This window comes from Pocillopora damicornis, chromosome 3 (assembly GCF_964200805.1).
Source record: "Pocillopora damicornis chromosome 3, jaPocDami1.2, whole genome shotgun sequence".
NCBI classification, from domain to species: domain Eukaryota; kingdom Metazoa; phylum Cnidaria; class Anthozoa; order Scleractinia; family Pocilloporidae; genus Pocillopora; species Pocillopora damicornis.
In genome coordinates this window covers 13,617,907-13,640,098 of record NC_142672.1, presented here as the reverse complement: position 1 = coordinate 13,640,098, position 22,192 = coordinate 13,617,907, and the positions used below count along the sequence as shown (strand labels likewise).

Below are 22,192 nucleotides of genomic sequence, written 5' to 3'. Positions count from 1 at the left end.
CGTTAAATAGTACGCCAACCAGTGGGTTTTCCTCTTTAAGCCTTCTTTAGCTGCATTTCCAAACTTTCTTGGGTAATCTAACACCGTGAAAATTGAATACCGTGAACATTCATCACGTCCAGTGTCGTGCGACTCAAGAGGTTAAGTGCGTCAAATAGATATAATTCTGAGACTTGCTGGAGGTTTTTCAAGGCCGTTAAGCATTTCAACTGAGGCAGCAGTCTTAGATGCCTCGTTGCCCTTGGGGCCATTCAGGATTTTTGATAAATTGGCAGCTTCGCTTCTGATATAATTTACATTCCCGCGCATAAACAGCCCGGCTGCCGCCTGTTCGCCTGGTGCTTTTCATAGACTGAGAAGATCAATTTCTTCAGGCAAATTCTCGTCAACGGACATCCCGGTTCTCGGTTTGTTTAAGTGAATGTTTCCCGAATCCCGCCTCTCAAAATCGCCGATTCCCGTTTCCCGTTTATAATAGCAATCCTGCATTTCGCTCCCTTCTCACTTTAAATTCCCGGATCTCGGCCTTTAAATAAGCCCAATCACGGATCCCGAAAAACCTATCGGAGACCCTATGTCTAAAGGTGCAGAGTGGGAAAGAAGGCAAAGTTTGAGTTGGATCGTCGTATTAAGAAAGATTTTATTTAATCCACAACAGGCAAGGGAGGTCAACAGACGTCGCCATACACAAGGAAAAGTATTCTAAAGAACGGGTACTGTTTAATTCTGAATCTGGCAAGTAATCACTGCGGGTTGGTGAGACGGAAGCTCTCGTTTCACCTTGGGGGAGAGGGAACGGCTAAACGTAGGCTACGAGAAATAGAACTCCGAGTGTTCCCAATAGGAGTCGAACCCAGTACTTCCCGATTCTATGGTCATCACTAAGAGGCCGATCAACCCTTCACGCACTAACATCATTATACATTCTCCATTCTGCTCTTTATTCCTTTTATTAAGGTGCTGACAAGGAGAATTTGTTTAGCAATCAAGAGCTTCCTTAAATGGTGAACATTGCTCATAAGTTTAAGATCTTGGTTAAGGGAGCAAGATGAAGAGCCTAACTGATCCAAATGTTTTTGCAAGACCTAACTGTAAGGCCCTTCTCGCCGTGAAGCTACATCTTACAATAAAAAAGACAAATATTAGAAGTGATATTTGATTCTTTCATTTTGACAAGTTAGCTTCTTTTAACTCTCGTATACGGTTTTTTTTACAGATCTGTAATTAGTTGGTTTCAGCCATAAGTAGGTGAGTTGCGGCAAACAATTTTAAGAGAATTTTTCGTCGAAGTATTTAAGGTAGAAATAGCAGCTTTCAAAAATTCGCTGCAGCGTTTTAAATACCTGTAATTAGCCCATTGGCTGTTTCACTTGCCCACCGACAAAACACCGGCAACAGTTTCTTAAGAAATCAAATAGTTCGTTTTGGTTCTAACTCGAAAAACAGCGAAATGACCTCCAAGTCTACAAAGTCTTCATTTCCGTTTCCACTTTCTCTACGTAATTTCTGACAGGTTTGAAGAACTACCTGTTACTTGAGAAAAAGGAAAAACAAGGAAAAAGGAAAAGAGAAGAGGTGTAAAAAAACCGTTTCGTCCTCACCAAAAGAGAAAACTAGGGAACTTAGAATCAAATAGTGTTCTGAGTCTCTTTCAGTTACGTAATTTCCAACAATTACTTGTAACATTGCACACACAGGAGGGGCCATCTACATCAGGAGGAGCACCACTCATCTAATGGTAGCCACTGCCAAATTCATCATCAGCTAAACTGTATTTTGTTATATCTATATAAATATTTCAACTTTCGGCTTGAACACTATTTGCGTTGACAGCCATAACCGATACGATCCTTCCATTGGGAACCTGTGCATCTACTTGAAATCAAACTTTATTTTCACTAAGTACCGCATGCGAACCTGGGGAAGGATAAAAGATGAGCACAAAATTGATCAAACACGTTTTGTAATATTTGGCGTTTAACCTCATTAGGCATCTCCTTCTCGACCTTTCATTTGGGAGGGGTGGGGAAGGGAAGGGAGGGGAGGGGAGGGGAGGGGACGACCAGGACACTTTTATTTTAATGTAATAGAGCCCTAAGGACGAGGTTACGGGATTTATGCCACGCATGGTCGCTCCCACACAAGAGAAGGTGTTGTTGTGTGACATTTTAAAAACAGCTACTTAGGACACCTTTACAAAGGCACAAGTTCACGACATCGTTCATGTCTCCTGCTCCGTTCAGCCTTCCAATAAGATTGTTACCCTTGCATCCGCGGCTTTTCTCCCGCCTTTGGCAAACATACTACATCTAATGGCGGCAAGCTCTGCAGTTACACGGTTACTGATTTGTTTCAATCGATAATGCAATTCATACCTGACTTGTGTTGTAGACAATGTACTCTGTGAATGAAAGAAAAAATAACCTCAATACTTTGCTAACTATAAAGAGGACATATCTTTTCTCACGACAAGAAATTAAAAATTTACCAAACAATTCGCAGAATAACTCCAAGAACTCCTTTTTTAGTCTAGCCAAGGAAACTATCTTGGATTTTTTGAAATCGGTTAATAAAAAATTAGACGGTTAATAAAAAATTTTTGTTCGCAAGAAACTCTTTGGGAAGTGATAAGCCAAAACTTCACCAATACAGTAAAACAGCAACACAACTTTGCAAAAAATATTCTCAAATTGCAACTCTCCAACCCAACGCCGACACTCGAATACTCGCCCTTTGAACCTTAAAAATGTTTCAGCGGGCGTGTCCATCACTTCGATTGTTTTCGGAACAAAAGTAAAGATAACATAATGTCCAGGTACCGTTATAGTTCAGCGTGTATCCACGTGGGTTTACAACACCAGTCTCAGTAGTTTTACCAAAAGGGACAGTGACCCCGTCTGGCCTGTAGGATAAAAACAAGAAATTATGGTGAAAAGTTACTTGCTTCCGAGAGAGCTATGCAATTTTCTAACCTGTGAGGCAATTAACGAGAGTTCAACCTTCATTCTTAGGTCGCATTTCAACCAAATAAATTTTCTTGGCAGTACTTATGACAGTTTTTCCTCCACAAATTCCTTTTCCATACTCTAAATACCAGGGGTTTTTTAAAATATGGCGGCTTCCAATGGGAAGAACTGCCAAGGAAAAGATACGCAAAAAACCAAACACACCTGGTCATGATTTGGAAAAAATCGAATGAGCTATATTCTCTTTTGACTCTGTGCATTCCCTTCGCCCTTTTATCCTACCGTGTTCTCAGGAACTACATTAAAGAAATACTGTAATCTTTGGCGACTTACATTGTGTAGGTGTCATTCGGATCGGGACCTATCCGACCCATACCTTTCACACTTTGACAGTCAGATGGCAGTTTGTCAGCGGTATAATCTGCAGCCAAGAGTTCGTTACTCTTCCCCAGGGATACCTGAGCGATGATGAAGCGGTTAAGCATGAAATTACCGCAAAAAGTAAAAAAAATTAAGTTCTTGCTTTTAGCCGCCTAAACACTGCGAAGAAACTATTTGAATCTGAGGGACCAGTAATCAAGTATTTAACGCCTGGGTGGGATCACATGGTTTTTAAGGGGAAGTGAGGAGGGGGGGGGGGTCAGTCGTCGCCAACAGAGTAGAATGGGGGGGGGGGGCTATAGAAAATTGGGAGGGGTCAGGTAAATTTTAGATAAATTTTAAAGCAAGTACCTACAATAGCATCACTGAAAAGTTAACGAAAGTGACTCTTTACTAACCTCACTGAGTAAAAGAATGCCAACATTCTTCGATCTTGTTGCAAAGCAGTAATTTGCACTTTTGGATGACATGTCAGCGAAATAGATACCCTTACCAAACTAGGATATAATTCGAGAAAAAAAAATTAAATGATGGGTGCATGGAATGTAACGTAAGAAACCAAGGCTTAGTATTTGTAATAAGTTCTCTATGTTTGAGTTCTGCCAGAAACTTGCAATGAATAAAAAATGAACAACTGAATGAAAAAAATGAGTAAATAAATAAACAAGTGAATCCGAGAACTTAGAAGTTTCGTGCGCAGCGTTTGTCTGGCTAGCCTCTCTGATGCGTTCAGTAAGCAAGCGGAGCGTTAACTTGGTGGTTGTGGAGCGAAAAACGAGGAGGGTCAAGTGACGTAACGAACAGCCTTAGTTATTCTCAAAACTCGGTTAGTGTCGAATTTTCGTGGCAGATTTAAAAATATGGAGCGTACTTCATTCAATTAGCTTATCTTTTCACGATATTTATTCAAAAAGGTCTTCTTGTAAGCCTTAAATTCAAGTAATCGACCTGCTTTTCTAAGTAAAGAGTTCTTACCATGTACCCTGTCACTGGAGCCTCTGGCGGAGCTATCCTCAATCCTTGACTTAAAATGCCAACCCAGTTTGTTAAACGAGATCCATGCCAGAGAAGCATCCTGCACAAATGACAATAGAATTAGAAAAGTTGCCAACTCATCATCTAGTAACTATCAAAGAAGCTGTTGTAAGAGTAGTCTTGCTTTAGAATTTCTTTTTCGCAGGGTGGGTAAGAGTTGGGGGAGGGGGAGAGTAGGGTCAATAAACACTTTTCAAACGACCTATCTAGAAATTTAGAGGACACTTTCTTTTCTCCCATAGCGACTATCCCCAACAAGCTACTCACCTGTTACCCACATCAGTGAAATCTTTCTTTTCATGCTCCAGTGCAAACACATCCAGCAGTTCCATGTCGTACTGATTATGAGTAGAAGCATGAGAATTCTTCAGATATTTAGAAATCATCTGTAAGAAACAAAGGACAGTTTCCCGCTTTTAAAACAACTTCTCAGGGAATATTTAATGAGATGCAGTCTATGTAAGATTGAACATGTTTTTCCCAATTTCTTGTTAAAGTTTGCCACTACGAACAAAAAAAAATCTTTCTTTATTCCACGAAAAAACTCAAATGTTTTCAATATTTCCGTAAGTATTAACCCTTTGCACCCCAATATCAGTATTCACATTCTCCACACTCTTCAAAGCTTCTTAGGTTAACGGTCATTTCCTGTATTCTCATTATTTTAATAGATGATTCAGCAGTATTACTGTAAAGAGAAATTAGATGCTGATCAAAGGGTTAACACACACTAGACTTCTGACATTGCTGACATGAACATGCAGTGTTTGGGATGCTTGTCACAGTAATATGCCACAAGACACTACTTCATTTGCTGACTCGACGTCAGATTCTCTGTAGCTCAAAGGTAGTGCATGAAAGAATGATTTAAAAGATCTTCTACCTTAAAATCATTATGGTCATGATCAAGGGGCTTCAAAGCACAATGTAGTGTTTTGTAATGCTTGTCAAGGGGATGTTCAAGGGATTCCTCTTCTTCTTGCAAGGCCTTGACAGCAATTTGAATGTCTCCTAAGGCCTAAAAGAGACATCATAATCAACATAAGTAAATTCAATGTACAAAGTTTTGATAATCAACACAAAATGTTAAAGAAATTGTCAAGTATCAAATGCAAATTATTTCCAAAACTGTCATGTCTGGCTAGATAGTTTTATCAGTGTTACACTGGACTGTAAAATTTATAGATGAATTCATAAAAATCATGTGTTAATATTTTTCATCATAATGACCAACTTTGCAGTCAAAAAGATGAATGAAAATACTACATTCTGGTTGGTCACCTGATCAGGCAAGGTAGGACTGTCTGTTGAATTTTCAGATCTAACACTTGGATTTATTAACACAAAGTGATTGTTAAACTGCAGCAAAATCATTTTCAAACAAACCCTGCTCTCTGAAGTCCTGTAACTCATATCTTTTCCATTCCTGTAACTTGTTGATCATGGACTTATGTTTGATGTAGCATTAAAGGAGAGTGATTAAGTGGGAAAGCTGATGGGCAAAGACCCTGCTGTTCCTCCCTTCTCTCATTCACATCTGTAGAATTTTCTTTCTCAACCCAATTTTTTTGTGCTTTGAAAGTCTGCCAAACCTTTCTACAAGCAGTCTCTCCTTTTTGGCTGAGTCTGTTATGTGTAAAGGATTGTTGTTGATGTGCAGCACAGAACTCTGGGGGTAGACTTATCAAAGAATTTGGTTTATATCCACATTTCTTGATCAACTCATTATGACCAACAGAACACCATACATACCTCTAACAAATCCAGTTTGATCTTGACATCCTCTGTTGTTCTAAGGAGAGGTGGTCTTTTCATCCTTAAGGATGAAGGAATTTGATGGTTTTATATGATTAGCTCTTCATAAAAAACATCTTAGCAGTGCTAATCAAGATATTTCCTTCAAAGTGCAGGGCTCATTTGGGTACAGCACATTTTCAGAAAGTGCTTAATACAAGGTAAAAATGTGGTGGCAGATACAGTACAATTATTTCTGGTGGCTGGTGTGCTGGCTTAATACTACTCACTTACCCAAAACAGTGAGGAATTCTTGTGTAGAACTCATCACATGCTTTCACCAGTTTAGAGCCAAAGTCACTGTTTCTTATGCAGGTATCAATCCTCTTCAGGGCTTCATAACCAGCTTTAATTTGATCTGTGGTAAGCTTTCCTGGAAAGATTGCATGGAAAATGCACAAAAGATTGGATGAAATAAAGCCAATTTACTTAGATCTCACAACAAGGTAATTATTTGATTGACCTTTGGATGATCCACACTGGTTCTATGGCTTTCAATTTTCCAATCGCAGAATGATGTGACATAACAAAACAAAATAGTAGGCCACTTGACTTAAGCTAAATACAGTGGAATTGAAATTTTGGAGGTGTAGATACTGAGGATCAAGAAGAAAAATCAAAGAGGATGCATATGACCAGCCAATTGCTAGGAGGAGAACTCACCAAAATAACAATGATCACAATGTGCCATTTACTGCTACTGAAAACTAACGGACTGAAATGAAATATCATGTTTCATATGGTATCCCATGGTTTCTCAACCTCAGGGCAAATCATCCTAATCTTCAGCAGGAGACATAACAATCTGAATCAAACAACAAGACCCTATTGTTACTTAATAAGTATCTTCCATATAAATCCCATAGTTACCAAGAGGTGCCTTTCTGGTGTCATACTTCATCTCCTTCAACATTTCTTCCATTGCCTGTACATTGCAGATCAGTTCTACCAAGTTCTGGATTCTCTTGTCCAGTTTGCTTTCTAAAGTAGGTTTTTCTTCTTTTACAGGTGCATCAACTTGATCTTTTTCCTCCTTGTCAGCATTGTAATCCATGATCAGAAGATCATACTTCCCTGGGACTTTTTGAAAGTTATGCCTGTCCTCCCAATCATTTTTGGTCTTGTCTGTGAATCTGAAAATCAGATACACATTTCCCTTAAATCAAGTTTGTGTCTCCTGTATTTTTACAAAAATGTTTTTCTATCTCCTTGATTGGCCCTGATATATCAGGTTGATTTTCTCATTAACCCTTTAATGCCCAAGATCAGGTTGTAAATTCCCTCTGGCTGCAACACATTTTCTTATAAATTTGTTATGAGAATTTGGTATTAGATCAAGATAACAACTTTTACCCATTAAGTTTGAGTGTTCTCATCACTGATTTTCTGTATGTGTGCATATTATGGGGAGAAGTAACATGTTCATCACTTCTAGGACTTAAAGGGTCAACAACATCTAAAAAGCCATTACATGTAATAATATTGCACAAGCTGTCTTTCTCACCATTATTATTATTTTTTCCTGGTAAATCAACTTTTTCTTCCGAATATCTTTTCATGATTTTAGGTCACAGGTCATATCGATAGTTTGAAACACTTAAATTATTATTTTAAAGCCAACAAGTTGACCTTACTTTTTAGTGAACACTCTTTTAGCCCCCTCAAGATCTGGCCCACAGGTAACTAAGTTGTTTTGACCATTGAATCCCACTGGAAAAAAAAAACATACATGCTGATGGTGATTGGATAAATGCACACAATCTTTGTGAGTGATAAATCTGGCAGACTGTAACAAGACAGACTCCCAGGACACATTACAAAACACAGCTTAAGTGAAACTCTACTGGGGAAACAACTAGGAACCAATATAAGGATGTTAAAATTTGAGTTCTTTATAGAAATAGAGAAAGAAGTTTTTTCAACTTGTTATGAGCATGAGACAAAGAAAAAACACTTTTTCTTTTCCTTTTAGCCACAAATCATCATAGCATTACTTTCAAAGATCAGATGTTACTATCACTACCTCTTCCCCATCTTTGCCAGACATAATACTTCTTTGCTTGGTTATCCTCCAGCAATTGAATGAGATAGTACTTGTTGTTGTTGTTCATGACATTTGTCTGCCAAGGAATTGAAACATTTGGATATATAACACTTGTGAAATGGCAACAAAGACTACATAATTTCATTGACATCAGTACACCTATAGATTAATAATTAATAATAACACTATTATACATTGCAGAGCAAAGAGGAAATGATAGGAAAGGAAACAATCAATGTTGAAATATAGTTTGATTTAACATAAAATTATCAATTTTGAATTTTAAGAAATGTGTGGCAGCAAGTGAGGAAAATTAATAATGGGATCTTAGAAGTGACAAGGATTGAAGAATTACCTGGTTCAGCATTACATCCCAAATGTCATCTCCTTCTGTAAACACATGAGTGCTGTCTTTAATTGTGCAGAAACTGTCCACTGGAGCCTTTCCACTGAACACAAATGACTTCACATCACCTTTAAAGAAAGAGGTCTAACGAATGAAGCAATGGTAATCACATTTTTGACTCATACATGTGGCTCTTATTGAGGTACATACCAACTTTTCTATGTGAAAAGAAAAAGTTTGATCTACAGAACACTTACCATTTTCAGCTTCAGCTTCTTTTTTCACTTTCTTGTTTGCCTTTGCAGCACTCTTATCTGCTGTCACTGCTTTAGGTTGGGTCTTTGAGACTAAGGTGAGAAAAATTGTAATATCTAAACTACAAGATTCATCTTAATCTTTTTTCATAATTCGATCATCAAATAATGGTAAACTAGGATTGATTTCCCCAATAAGGTTTTGAAGAGAGCATCAGAAGTGCTTCTTGAGTCCCCTAATCCAATTTCAAATCAAGAAGGATTCTTGCAAACTTTGCCCAAGTACACAAATGTAATTTTTCTGTCACACATACTGATGAGTGGCCACCATTAGTATAGTTCTTGGTTTTTTAGTAAATTCAAAGGGTCTCTTGAAGATTGTCTCTTGGCATCCTTTTCTGTTCACTGTCAGATATCAACATCCTTACACCAGAGATCTGTTTGCACCACTGGTTCATAAATTACCTTTGTCTTTGTTATAAGTAATATTTTTGAGAGGTCTAAATGATCATTTGCATCTACTGAAAGAGGTATTTTGGTTAATAATTCAGTAAAATAGCAGCAACATTCATTTCCACAACCACCATAAAATAACTGATTATTGCCCTCTAACAAGAACACTGTCAATATTAACTTACTAGCATCAGTGGCCTTGATTCGATGTACATTCTTCACTCCCCTTCCAGTTTTAGTTGTTTGAACTTTCTTTGCTAAATCAAGAATAAGTTCTCTTTTATCATCTTTGAACTTGATGCTGGATAACCCTACCATGTATGCTGCCTCAAAAAGGTAAACAATAGGCTTAGAGTATTCTGTCCAATTTCCTTTGGCATCCTTATATTCCCAAGTATCTGCAACGAGAGCAATTAGCAAGCATACCATTAGAAAAATTTTCAATAAATTGTTCAAAGACATTGTCAGGTGATCATTAGAGGGCAGTAGGCAGCAGAAACCCCTCAAACCATTTTGCACTGGCTACTTTGTGAATTATGATCACAGACAGAAAATAAGCATTTTTTAACTGATTCTAACATCAATGCTCAGCATAAAAAATTACACAAACATGTCCCAGAATGCTATAAATGTCTCAGAGAGATTCAAATTTAAATTTTTTAGGGGTAGTATGCCTGCAAACCCCACAAAAAGGGGATGTAAATTTGCAACACATTGTCCTTGTTATCCAAACATCATTCAATTCAGTAGTTCTCTCAGTTCAAATTAACATCTATTATATTTTGTAATCAATCCTGAGTCTGTTTTGCTTCATAATGCTCAGCAACTGATCTTTCTGAGGCCATAATAACATTCCCTAGTCATTTCGCACTTTTTGGAGTTTACTTGCACAATACCTATAAAAATAGCAGTTTGAATCATTTCTACACTTAATAAAATGACTTTCCAAATAGAGGGAACAACAAATAATTTTTGGATGGGACTAAAAATAAAAGAGGCAATAATCAACCAAGACAGAATAACATATACTTCAGGATTAGGAATATTTATCAAAATGGATATGCCAAATGACAATGTAACAGATTTAGGTAAAATTCTTCATAAAAGAAGTTCAGGTTTTGAAGTGGGTCTACTTAAAAGGTTGGGCATTCTCATGTACAGCTCCTAGTTTTAAAACAAGGGTAATAAAGTTGTCTTTCTTTCACCAACTCCCTACTCTCTTTCCATGTAACAACCTATAAAGGAAGAGGCAAGCACAAATCATCCTCTTACATTCATCTGGATCTACACTTCTGTCCACCAGAGTGCATCTAATCCTTTTTTCCCATCCAGTTTTCTTATTCCTCTGCACCATCCTCTCAAATATAACTGTGATCTCAGACTTGCCATCTTTGATATCCACGTCTGGTTTTCCAGCTTTAAAGGCTTCACTGATAACCTCAACCTGATTAGCAGAAAACTTTGTCCATGTTGACTTATCAGACTCTCTTTCCCATGCTACTGGTTTAAGACTGGGTGAAGCATTAGTTGGTATTTTACCATTTGAATCCAATTTCAGCTTTTTAACTGGTGAAGCATTTCTTGTTTTGTCCTGGTCATTGGTGCTGGCTGAAATTTTGATTGGGATGTATGATATTTTAGTAAAAACTGAAACAGCTGACAGCACTAAGGGGTGCTCTGTTGGCTACTCAAACTGTTAATATCCTTTGCTATTCGCTTTGCGGCTTGGTAAATTTACAACTACCCATTATTTTGTTACTAGAAGAATCTACGTACAAAGCTTGCATAGCACTTGTTTACTTTTGCTGTTCAGTCCACGAAGTCGAATAAGAAAATCACATCACAAACACAGCTGCTTAAATCTATGTGTATAATCAAAATGGATTTTTCACTTTCTAATACTTACATGGTGCTTTGCGCCGTCTCGTTCTCTCAGACATATGGCTCTAGCTATTTCATTCGGGTTTTCGCTTTTGTGACACTTTGTTTACGTAGAGATTCAAAATGGCGCACCATCAAGGTTAACTTTGCCCGGGAAATTGGCGCGAAATTGTTGTCGTCGCCAGGCCCTTTACGTCCTTCCGACGGAGCTACCCCTCCCTTCAAGTTCTAGTTTTGCTGATATTTCAATCACACGGCCTCATCCCTGATATTCAAAGAGGCAGGGATTTCGCTATCTTTTTTTCTGCCCTCCTGCTTTTCTTCTTCGATTATTCTCAAGATTTAAGCAATGTTTCTTTGGATGATTGCTAGGAGAAATTTCTCCCCACCTGCCCCACCCCCCCGACTGCTTTCGATGGGTACAAAAGAAAGGCAATTTGACGTATTCGGCTAGCAGCATTGAAAAATCCCGCCAAGTTTTCTTGCTTTCGCTTCAAGTCAAGAGTTTATCTTTCTTGCTTTGAGTACGTATGTCAGTCGATGACCTAGATTTCACATGGAAAATAATTCTAAGCTGTCTGTAAATGGTGAAATTGAGCAGAAAACTAACGTCGGTCGCTACGTGGCTAGCCAGCAGAGGATGAATTTGACGCAAGTGAATCTCGCGCCATCTGCAGCCGAATAACATGCTATATTTTCTGGCTCGAGAGTTGAGTCGCTCGAGGAAAAAGCAAAGAAAGTTCAGCTAAGAATTAGTAGTATTACAAAAGGTCGGGAAGTAAAAGTCAAATCTTTATTGTTGATAGTGCACAATTTTTGAAAGCATCCTGAATCTTATTGCAACAGGGTGCAGATCACTTTACTTTCCATCACAATTTTTTACTGAGACTTTCCACTACAAAATAAAAACTTAGTATTGTATAAGTAAAGAACTGGAGCATACCTGAATCGTAGGTAAACATTTAAGTGGAAAATAACATCTTAAACAAGAGAAGTCTAACAACTTGAGCAATTAGGGCGAAATCCAAAAGGGAGATTTAAGTTGACAGCCGAAACTTTGGTTCACAAATTTCCAGTCGAGATAATGAACCAAGAGTCCCGGGTAAAAAAATGACACTAATTCGTAGAAATATGAATCTTCTTGGGTCACCTTTGAAAAAGTACCGGCCTCAAGTCAGTGCACCTTTTAAATCTTTAGAGTGTTATCTACCCTGAAAAATAAGAGTAAAACGATGACTCGTTTTCGAGTTAGATGGTAACGACTAAGCCACTTTGGGCGACTGAGTCGGTTGGAACATTTCATTTTCAGGATCGCCATGCAACTAGCCACTGAACACCAAAGATTGACTCCCGGCAGGATTACGAGCCTATATCTCTACAAGAGGACAGTGGCAAGACCATAATGAAGTTTAAACGAAAGTTTGAAACTTGCGATTCTGAAGACATCAGAGTCGCGGTATGCGTCTTTGTCTTTATGATTAAAAGCCTGGAAAAGTAGTCTTAAATCTACGAAAGGGGGCTGCTGTACCTATTACCCTCTCGGATATTTTTCTTGATTAAATCTGGGTTAGAATCAAATGAATCCCCTGATTCTCCACAATAACTGTCACCGGAAAACCTCTCATTCTGATTTACGTCAGGTGACGTCACTCACGCGAGGATGAGAATTTCCTTTGAGTTTTCTCTTATTAATGCGGCTTTTGCTGTGGTTTTGCAGGGAGGAACACCAAAACTCATCTATGCATTTCATACAGACGATCCTAACTCTGAGGATGATATTCCAATGCACGACATCAATAGGATGGGAGCCAGAAGTGTTTTTCTACTTAATACTTTTGAGAATGTACCCGAACTACCTGTTGATGCAGAGTCCTTCGATTTCAAGATGAACAAGGTGATAATAGTATTTGTGGTGAAAGAAAACTGATGGGCCTAATGTTCATTACTAGTGCTTTCCATTACTTATTACAGCCGTTCAATAAAGGAAGATGTTTCGGAGTTAACGTTTTAATCTTAAAAATAGACGAGGGATGAGATATAATTTCGAGTGTGGTCTTCACTATCGTATCAGTTCCGTGCTTGAGTTAGTTATCATATTGATACCTGGAAAACATAATGTGTAGTCGTTATTCACGAGGCTAAAATATATTTAAAAGTATGTCGACATTAGTTTATCACGCTGATGATGACCTAGTGTGGAAAATGTTTGGTTTTGACTTTTTAAATGTATTTTCTTAGCTTCGTAAATAACTCATTTTTAAACCTAAGCGAACTTTACAAACATTTACAAGACATTCATAAGACTCTGGCTGTTGGGAATAACTTTCAGTGGGTTTTTTAAAAATGATTTGTCTGTAAAATTTCGACAGAGAAATTAACTTTTTTAAGCTGTATGAAAATCGCATTTGGTAAAGGTGGGGCAATCGCGGAATTGACTGATTTTTTCCCAAAATGGTTCCTTTTTCTACAGAACATCTCTTCTTGAAAGCATCGGTCAGTTCTGACCCATCAATAAGCACCTTCTTAAGGAACACCGTCCTAGTCTCTTTACCCTCACGTAAGCTAGCATAATGGTGCTGAAATAACCTCACAGTCGAAGATTCCGCGTTCTGTCACACCCGACGTTCGTATCCTTCAATTTATCGGTTTACACTTCCTTACATTCTGTGTTTATTCTCAGCTCGAGAAACTTTTTTAACAGTAATTGATTGATACATCATCTCACCCCGTTTCTCCGTTTTTCTCTATCCTTTCTCTGTCCTTAATTCTCGTATCTCTTATTCTCTACAGACAGCTGTACCGGTAAATCGCACAACGTACATGTATCGGGTGTTTGAGTTTCCGGACCTCTCAGGAAGACATGACATCGTTCAGGTAAGAATGTGTTCTAAATTCACTTCTTCTTTTTAGAATTTGCTTCGCGATCAACCAAAGAAGACAAAGCGAATGGAAACGAAACTAGTGATATGGCCTAAAATGGCCACGATGGTACATTTGCATCATGGTCATCGATGAAGAAAATGTTATTTCTTTTGCCCCGAACAAGGACAAAAAAAGATCTCAGTCTCCTGCAAAAATATCTCAGTCCCCTGCAACGAATTTCAGACCTTTGGACTTCGTCTTCCGATGCACACACGAATTTACTGAACTGCAGAGGACTGGAAGTCCAAATTCCCTATTTTTTCTCACACTGTTTACACACACAACACTTCCGAAGTCGCTGATCTTAGCAATACGCAGGACGCTTGTTTCATAGGACTTGAAAAATAGCCTAGCTCACAACGGGAGGGTGATTTTATCTAGTAACAATGACTGAGCAAACTCCGTGGCTCCAAGAATGTACAGTTTCACCTAACGTGGTCTATATCTTCCTATTATTTCATTTAAAAATTAAGTTTCATCGAAATCTCTACTATGTTTCAGATCGATCCCATTGTTCAAGCAGGAAACGAGGGGGTTGTACACCATATGATACTGTACGAGTGCGGAGATAATTTTCCACAGATTCACGTCGACTTTGAGGGAACAATCAATTCTCCAGACATGCCTCCCCCAGTGCTATAATGTATTGGACTCTCGATAATAACAGCCTGGGCGATTGGAGGTCAGGTGGGTATGTTAGCAAATGTTATAATGATACCTTTACGACCCTTTCTTTATGGTCTAATATGTCTGTGGAAAAATAAAGTCTAAATCTGGATTACCTACTTTAGGGCAATCAATTGTAGGGACGAGCGAAAAAGCCGTATGAGTGAGAGAAAAAACTAAAGGGACACAAATGTATGTCTTCCTCTACACTCCGAGAGTTCCAGTAAAAAATTCATTTATGAAAAAAGAGGCTAGAGTCTAAACTCCGTAGAAAATATAAATTAGACTTGTTAAAGGAACCACAACATTTGGCTAAAATAAAAACTTCAAAACTTCGTAAAACTTAAAACAAAGGGGTAACAAATTTGCGCGAACGAAAGCCGAAAAAAAAAAAACCAACTGAACTCCGTGACAACAAACAACAAAACTAGGCGAAAAATGTCTATGTCAGTTTTCCGGTGTAAGAGTTCTTTGACATGATTAGCTAAATAGTGAAATCACGCGCGCCGCGCGTGACTTCAAAAAGAATACAAGCGGGGGTGAGGAGGAGAAAATTTGTGATTTGAAATTTAAGAAAGAGAGAGAGTTTCTACAGTTTCGTCGATTTTCCCAACCAACAACTAACTCATTCCTTCGTCTTTACCGACCGCGAGAGCCTGGCATTGACTTAAATTTTATTGAGGTCGTCATTCGCAATCCGTTTCAACCTTCTTCATCCTTAAACATCCTCGATAAGTTGGAAACCACTCCGCTTCGCGTCATGGTTTCCTACGCTTATCTCGTGTTCTCCCAACCTCCCGCGTGTTTACATCAGGCTATGTAAACACGGAAACCATTTTACATTTCTTCATTATTTCTGTTTATGGTTTGATCTTCTGTGTTCCTCTATCACATTGACCAAATGTTATTTTTTGTTTCCTTAAGTTAGCTTGTTTAAGGCAGTCAGTTTGTGAGGACGAGGGAAAAAATGTGGCGAGAGCAGAGGAAAGCCCTGCTATATTTCTCTAGCCAGCTCCTTTGTTCGTCTCCACCAATCTAGAACATAGCTCCGCGTACCTTCATACTAAAGGCAGCCTTGCACGGCGCAAAATTTGAAATATTGTAATGACACTCTTTAACTGATCTATCACGTTTCGTTTCTTACTATCAGTCATTTTATTATCCCGAACACGTGGGACTCTCCTTCGAAGGTCATCCGAAATTTGCAGTTATGGAAATGCATTACGATAATCCTGAAAATAAAGCAGGTAACATGTTAATAAAAACCAAACAATAGTAGTGTTTTTCTTTGGTTTCTGTTACTATTCCTGATCAATGCAGCTAACTTACTCCCATGATCTTTTCGTTTCAGGCATTATAGACAGCTCTGGTCTACGATTTCATTACACAAGTCAACTCAGACAGTACCAAGCTGGTATTTTGTCTGTTGGGTGGGCTGTAGACCCATTAATGATAATACCACCCGACCAAGCAAACTGGACGACGGAGGGTTATTGCATCAAAGAATGCACAGAAGAGGTGAATTAAAGTACCCTTTTCTCATTCAATATTTCATCGGCGAGCATGTCATGATCAGTGCATTTGAAGGAAATTTGAAGCTTTCTAAGTACCTCAGGTAGTTGTTACCTTTACTCTACCTGCAGTTGGTGCCGACCAGTCCCATTTCTGTTCTGAGTTGGGGAATTTCTTTGCCATCTGTGGATTGTCGACAGATGGCAAAAAATGAACACACGAAGACCACTGAAGTTTCATTTTGGGTTCCTCCCAAGTCTCAAGATACCAAAATAAACATGCTAAATCCAGCAGTTATTATCAGTTCCGAAAGGAGCCGATGAGAACCCAGATAGGAACATTTGACTGGCGTAAAAATACTTATCGCTGTGGATGATGTAGGAGCCACATTCCTGGAATTCATTGTCACAGGGTTTGCAAGGATCACCTTTGGAGAGCGGAGCAATCCGAATATTTGCATCCATAGTCCATATGCATTAAGCCGGTAAAATTCTAAATCAGATTGGCTTTTACTTCATCGAAGAATGTAACAAAATATTTTAAAGTTGTTACATTTCCCGAGCCCATTCCTTCCTTTTCGTAGGTCGCGCCATATACACCAGACATGTCAGGAATGGTGTCGAACTTCCAGAGATTATCAGAGACGACAACTACGATTTCAACTTTCAGGTGAGTTTCTATTGTATAAAGTAAGACATCGGTATACCAGGGGCTATCTAGAGATGCCTCAACAGATCAAAAAGTAACCATAAGCGCCTTTCAACCTCTGTTTGAGTACTCATTCCTTAATCCCCCGACTTTCCGTGTTTTAACAGATTTTCTTGGTTTGTTTTTATGTTTCTAACCATAGGAAGTTCAGGTTCCAAGACAGGAGGTGACAGTTTTGCCGGTCAGAAAAAAAAAAAAAAAAAAAGGAAAGGCTCGTGATGAGATGCATGTCAAGTTAATTGTCTTTTTGTGAAGAGTCGAATGTGCACTTAGTACATTCGACTGACAACAACTATTTACTTGACTCTGAGATGATGACTTCTGCTCATGTTGTTGAAATGTGAGTCACCACTACCGACCACAGTCCTTCTCAGGACTACACTCTCACCCAGACGATCAGACCATATGATTAAATATGTCAAGAGATTGTAATCTCTTAAATATGTATATATATATATATATATATATATATATATATATACATATATATATATATATATATACATATATATATATATATATATATATATATATTAGTATTTTTTTTCAGGAAGACTCGCTGATAACAGTCTGCAAGTATCAAACAGAAAATAAACAAAAATTGGTACGTTGATAACTTGCAATCAGTGCTTATAAATGTGTTAATCTTTTTCGGTTGCGTAGAACCTTATTTAACTTGTTGAGGGTTGTAAAAGAGAAAGCATTTTATCAAAAATGATTGGGTGATTTAATCATCAAATCTGCATGGCGAGCTGACTCGTTTGGTCTCGAGTTGATCCTGTTGGAATGTTTATGGAATCTACTGATTAAAATGGATATCTATCTTTTTATCTCCTGTTTTAGGGTGGTCCGGCTACAGATGATGAAATGTGCCTATGGTTCCATTATTACTACCCAAAAGCAAATTTAACCCAGTGCTGGTCTAGCCAGAAGCCAGCTGTCGATAAGTTCTACAGTAACCACGGTGGGTGAGTTTGTTTATTAGAAATGACTTTAAAAGGGAAGTCGAGAGAAATAAGTGCACAGAGATTTGAGCCCCGGAATGACAAATTGTGGTACGACTCAAATATCAAGAGGTATTACTGCTCATCATCTGTATAAGTATTTTATCCATCCTTGGTTCTCCCTTATACCCCTTCAAGCTCCAGCTGTGAGATGATCATCTTGCGAAATAACAGTCATGTCGAAATTGTAATTGTTTGTATCTCGGGGACCACACTGTCACTTAGCACCCGTGATTCTAAAACAATTTACTGATGCCAGTGACGGTGTGGTTCCAGGTGAGGTACAGTTTGCAAAGGAGGCAGGGTTACCAAGCTGGTTTTCACTGTGAACGCGGACTGTGAGAAACGTCTAAACTGGAAATTTTTGAAGCAAACTGCGGCTTAGCGTCGGTTTCAAGGGGAAGATTGAGTTTGTAGTGAACTGAAATGAAACTACGGTATATGTGCTTGGATTCTGTGTTGGATACGCCCAGTTATTTTGAGCTTAGATTTTTTGATTGTGCAGCCTTGGGCTTCTCTTATGTAGTAAACTTAGAAATGGATAACTCGCTAAAATGGGTTCTTTTCAACATAGTAAGCTGTCAGATAACAAGCGATACACTGTGGAAGTAAGGTGAGGTACTTTTCTTGAGAAATTGACTGTATTTTTGTATTCCTAAGGGCAGTCGTAAATATTCCCATACAAACTCTTATAATTTCGATATAACTCTTATTTCGCAGGAAAGATCATCTCACAGCTGGAGCTTGGGCCGCCTGTGGTTTCAAGAGTCCATCAAAACTGGCTACGAGAGAAGCGACTGAGTGGGAAAGGAGTCTCACCAGATATCACACTACAACTTCTTGAAGGATTGATTGCTTGTTTCATTCCGTCCGCCATCTGTTCTTGCATCCTCTCCTCCATCTTTTCAGCTCAACTCAGTTCTTGCCTTCCTGGTTCCGTTTCTTCCCTATCCACCTGCCCGCGGATCTACCGACCTATCTATTTAGCTGCTTACCTAGCTGGTTGATAACGTATAGCGAATACAAATCTTCCAATTTCACCATTCTACTAATTATTAGACAAGTTCCACCAAATCCAACTGATTGGACTGAAGAGTTGGCTTCTGAACTATGGGATAGTTATCAAGACACTCAAGACATTTACGTCTACTGTAGCGGCCATAACAGTATTCTTTTGTCGGTGAGTATTTCATGATAATATTAAGATTGCCATCTGATGCGAGGGATAAAAGCACAAAACAATACGGAACCTGCCGTCGCACACGGAGGTGCTGCATAGTTTCCAACATTTTACACATAAGTGACCTCTGCAATCTGGTTGGCTCTCAGTAGTGCAACATATTCACAAATCGCACTCGCACACAGATTTGCTTTTTTGTTCGTGGCTTAGATTGCTTGCTTCTCTCACTCAGGGAAACTGGAACACTCCGAAAACGGACGCAAGACTGGCTTAAAGCAACCGATCGAATTTCAAGCAAATGAATAAGCAAAGAATGAAAATATGAAGCGAATTCTTCAGCTTTTTTTCGGCAAAAACTTTGCTTTTTGAAATATTAGTATACCAACCAGAGTATTATGGACGATGGCCTCAAGAAACGCCGGGATGCCTGATGTTAATTCGATTCCCTAGTGTGAATAAGACAAACGGCAGGTATCTTGGCGTTGGGTTATTTCAACTGATAACTTTGTTTTGCAGGGTCTGAGGCATACTTTACAGAAAAAGACAGTCATCAGTTCGCCTTTGAAGCGAGCGGTTGTGAAGTGTGCCGAGATTATATCGAATTCACGAGCAGGTCAACATCCACCATTGCACTCTGTCCTCTTTTTGGTCGCAAGTTCTCTTTCTTTTGTTTTATAAACTTGCACTATTTCGGCTTCCACATAATTCATACAACCTGTTGTCGCTTTCTAGGAACAACGTTTTAGAAATTTTCTTCCACAACGAATAAATATGTTGAGATTCTCTCCATGTCGGAGCTAATATTTAGGTCGATCGTTTGAAAGACTGAATTTTACCCTCAAACCCCCTTTCTTCATCATCATAGCACTATGAAGCCTGCGGGATCTCCTCGCTAGAGAGAGCTTATCTGACGGGGGTTGACTGGTGAATGCAGGTTTACTAAATTTCGCAGAAGTCACTGATTGTTAGACCCCTAAGAGAACAGAGTGAGCAATTACTAGGGCAATTTAGTATTATCAACTGAGGTGATAACGTAGATTGGCCACCGTAAAGAGTTTTAAAAGCTAACGTTTCGATCGTTAGCCCTTCGTCAGAGCGACTGACGAAGGGCTAACACTCGAAACGTTAGCATTTAAAACTCTTTACTTTCTTTTTCTTTAGAAACTGACCCCTTTTGTTCATGAGTAATTAATAATCTTGCGATTTTAATAGATGAACAATTTGGAACGTCAAAAACTAGGTCGGAAGCGACTATTTCGTGTGTTAAACATTTTTAGAATTCGCCTTTGAAGCGAGAGGTAATAAAGTGTGCCGAGATTACATCGCATTCACGAGCAGGTCAAAATCCAGCATCGAACAGTATCTTATTTCGGTTACCGGTCATTTCGTAGTCAGTAAGTTGAGTCATTAGTTTTGTACCCAGTCGGTTGAGTGGTTTCGTACCCAGTCAGCTGTGTCGTTTCATACCTTGTAAGTTGAATCGTTTCGTACCCAGTCAGTTGAGTGATTTCGTACTCACTCAGTTGTGTCGTTTCATACCTAGTAAGTTGAATCATTTCTTAACCAGTCAGTTGAGTCGTTTCATACCTAGTAAGTCGAATCGTTTCGTGCCCAGTCAGTTGAGTCGTTTCGTATCTAAACTAGTATATTTTCCATGTTAACAATTGGAAGAGTAGCATTGTAAAGGTCACAAGAATACACAACAGATTTTTTGTTTGTATCTTATTCGCTCCACTCTACTAACTTATCGAACGCAACGACTGACATCTGTTCATGCGCTGGCACGCGAGGTATTTCGAATAAATGTATGAATCGATCAGCGGTTGGCTACGAACTAACTCTTTTTTCGCTTTCTAAATACAACTTTTGAGTAATTTCTACTACGATGAATGAAAATATTAAGACCTTTTCTATGCTAGATATGATAAGGTTGATCGTTTTGATCTTTTGAATTTGACTTTCAAAAAACCCTTCCTTTATCAGCCTCTCACCGGAAGGCATGTGCGACCGTCTCGCTAAAGTTTGCTGATCTTGCGAATTCACTGGCAGAAAATTGACAACATTCTTGAACGTCGCGATCCACATGTGTGTTCATGCACTACTAATGACTTTATACCTTCAAGTATCTTTTTAAACGCATTGCCTATGAAAGTAGGAAGTTATATCAGCGGAGGGATTAGTGACCCAAGAGACGGAAAATGCGTTACGTAACGAGATTGAACACTGGCTGCAAAGGGCACCAGGTCTAAGAAAAACCTTACATTTATCTTCCGGTCGATCACACCTTGAGCTGTTCAGTCAGATCATTCTGTTGGCACAGAACAAAAACTTTTATTTATGTAACCAGTCAGACCAATTGTTTACATTCTTGAACGATTTTAGCATAGTCAGAAACACTATATAATATCATAGCAAATGATACCACGCTTGACTCTATGATTATTAATGTAGCCCACAGAACATGTGTAAATTTTGAAATTTTGCGTTTTTCAGGCAAGCGGAGGTAAAAGCGAGGCATCCGCGAAGGGCGAGTCATTTCTCTCGCTCGTTCATCACATGCACACGCAGGTTCAAGCAAATCCGCACCAAAATGGTTGGTTCTTAAAACACGTGCGAGCTCGTCATTGTTACGTGCAAGTGAGAGTACTCTTCGAGCCAATTAATATCACAGGATGACAGCACTTCTTTATTTTAAGGCATTACCAATTGGTTTGCATTGCATAATCGTTGATGAATTTGTTGCCGTATAATCAAATTATATTTGGTGTAAATGATGATACGTTTTTCGTTATTTGTCTATCTTTGCGCACATCTGTAGTCAAATTTTCCGTTTAAGAACTATTAGACGTGTAATTCAGATTTCGTGCCTCACCTTTATTGATACTCTTTTGGGAAAGATTTCCGTACAATTCCCTACTATCCTAAAACAAAGCTGCAGTCTAAAACGCAATTGTTCTAGCCATTGTTTTCTTTATCTAAAAACTTTTATTATAATGAGTATGAGGCTATGCGGAAATCTTGCCCTAAAGTCACATGATTAATTGTG

At 38.7% G+C, this 22,192-nt stretch overlaps 2 protein-coding genes across 8 annotated transcripts; one reads left to right on the top strand and one right to left on the bottom strand.

The window, feature by feature from the left end:
- Nucleotides 1–920: 920 nt before the first annotated feature.
- On the bottom strand, nucleotides 921–11,317 carry LOC113674225 (poly [ADP-ribose] polymerase 2). The gene is made up of 18 exons (XM_089200590.1): nucleotides 11,180–11,317; nucleotides 10,546–10,881; nucleotides 9,459–9,671; nucleotides 8,824–8,913; nucleotides 8,576–8,694; nucleotides 8,200–8,296; nucleotides 7,811–7,886; nucleotides 7,047–7,309; nucleotides 6,411–6,549; nucleotides 6,135–6,198; nucleotides 5,266–5,400; nucleotides 4,650–4,768; nucleotides 4,323–4,422; nucleotides 3,746–3,844; nucleotides 3,300–3,424; nucleotides 2,820–2,902; nucleotides 2,376–2,401; nucleotides 921–1,917 (listed from the first exon to the last, which is right to left on the bottom strand). Exons 1-18 carry the CDS (start codon nucleotides 11,211–11,213, stop codon nucleotides 1,873–1,875), a joined length of 2,163 nt encoding a protein of 720 aa, XP_089056716.1. The 5' UTR covers nucleotides 11,214–11,317; the 3' UTR covers nucleotides 921–1,872.
- A 2,625-nt stretch (nucleotides 11,318–13,942) lies between these two features.
- Nucleotides 13,943–21,960, top strand: LOC149048304 (dopamine beta-hydroxylase-like). Of its 7 annotated transcripts, none has more exons than XM_089200582.1 (8): nucleotides 13,943–14,028; nucleotides 14,578–14,763; nucleotides 15,893–15,989; nucleotides 16,094–16,260; nucleotides 16,838–16,923; nucleotides 17,806–17,930; nucleotides 19,026–19,146; nucleotides 21,640–21,960. In XM_089200582.1, exons 4-8 carry the CDS (start codon nucleotides 16,248–16,250, stop codon nucleotides 21,820–21,822), a joined length of 528 nt encoding a protein of 175 aa, XP_089056708.1. In that variant the 5' UTR covers nucleotides 13,943–14,028; nucleotides 14,578–14,763; nucleotides 15,893–15,989; nucleotides 16,094–16,247; the 3' UTR covers nucleotides 21,823–21,960. The 7 variants fall into 7 exon arrangements, with proteins under 7 accessions (XP_089056708.1, XP_089056710.1, XP_089056709.1 ...); XM_089200584.1 differs by having other exon boundaries at nucleotides 17,806–17,926; nucleotides 21,640–21,885; XM_089200583.1 differs by lacking the exon at nucleotides 21,640–21,960 and adding an exon at nucleotides 19,663–19,967.
- Nucleotides 21,961–22,192: the final 232 nt, after the last annotated feature.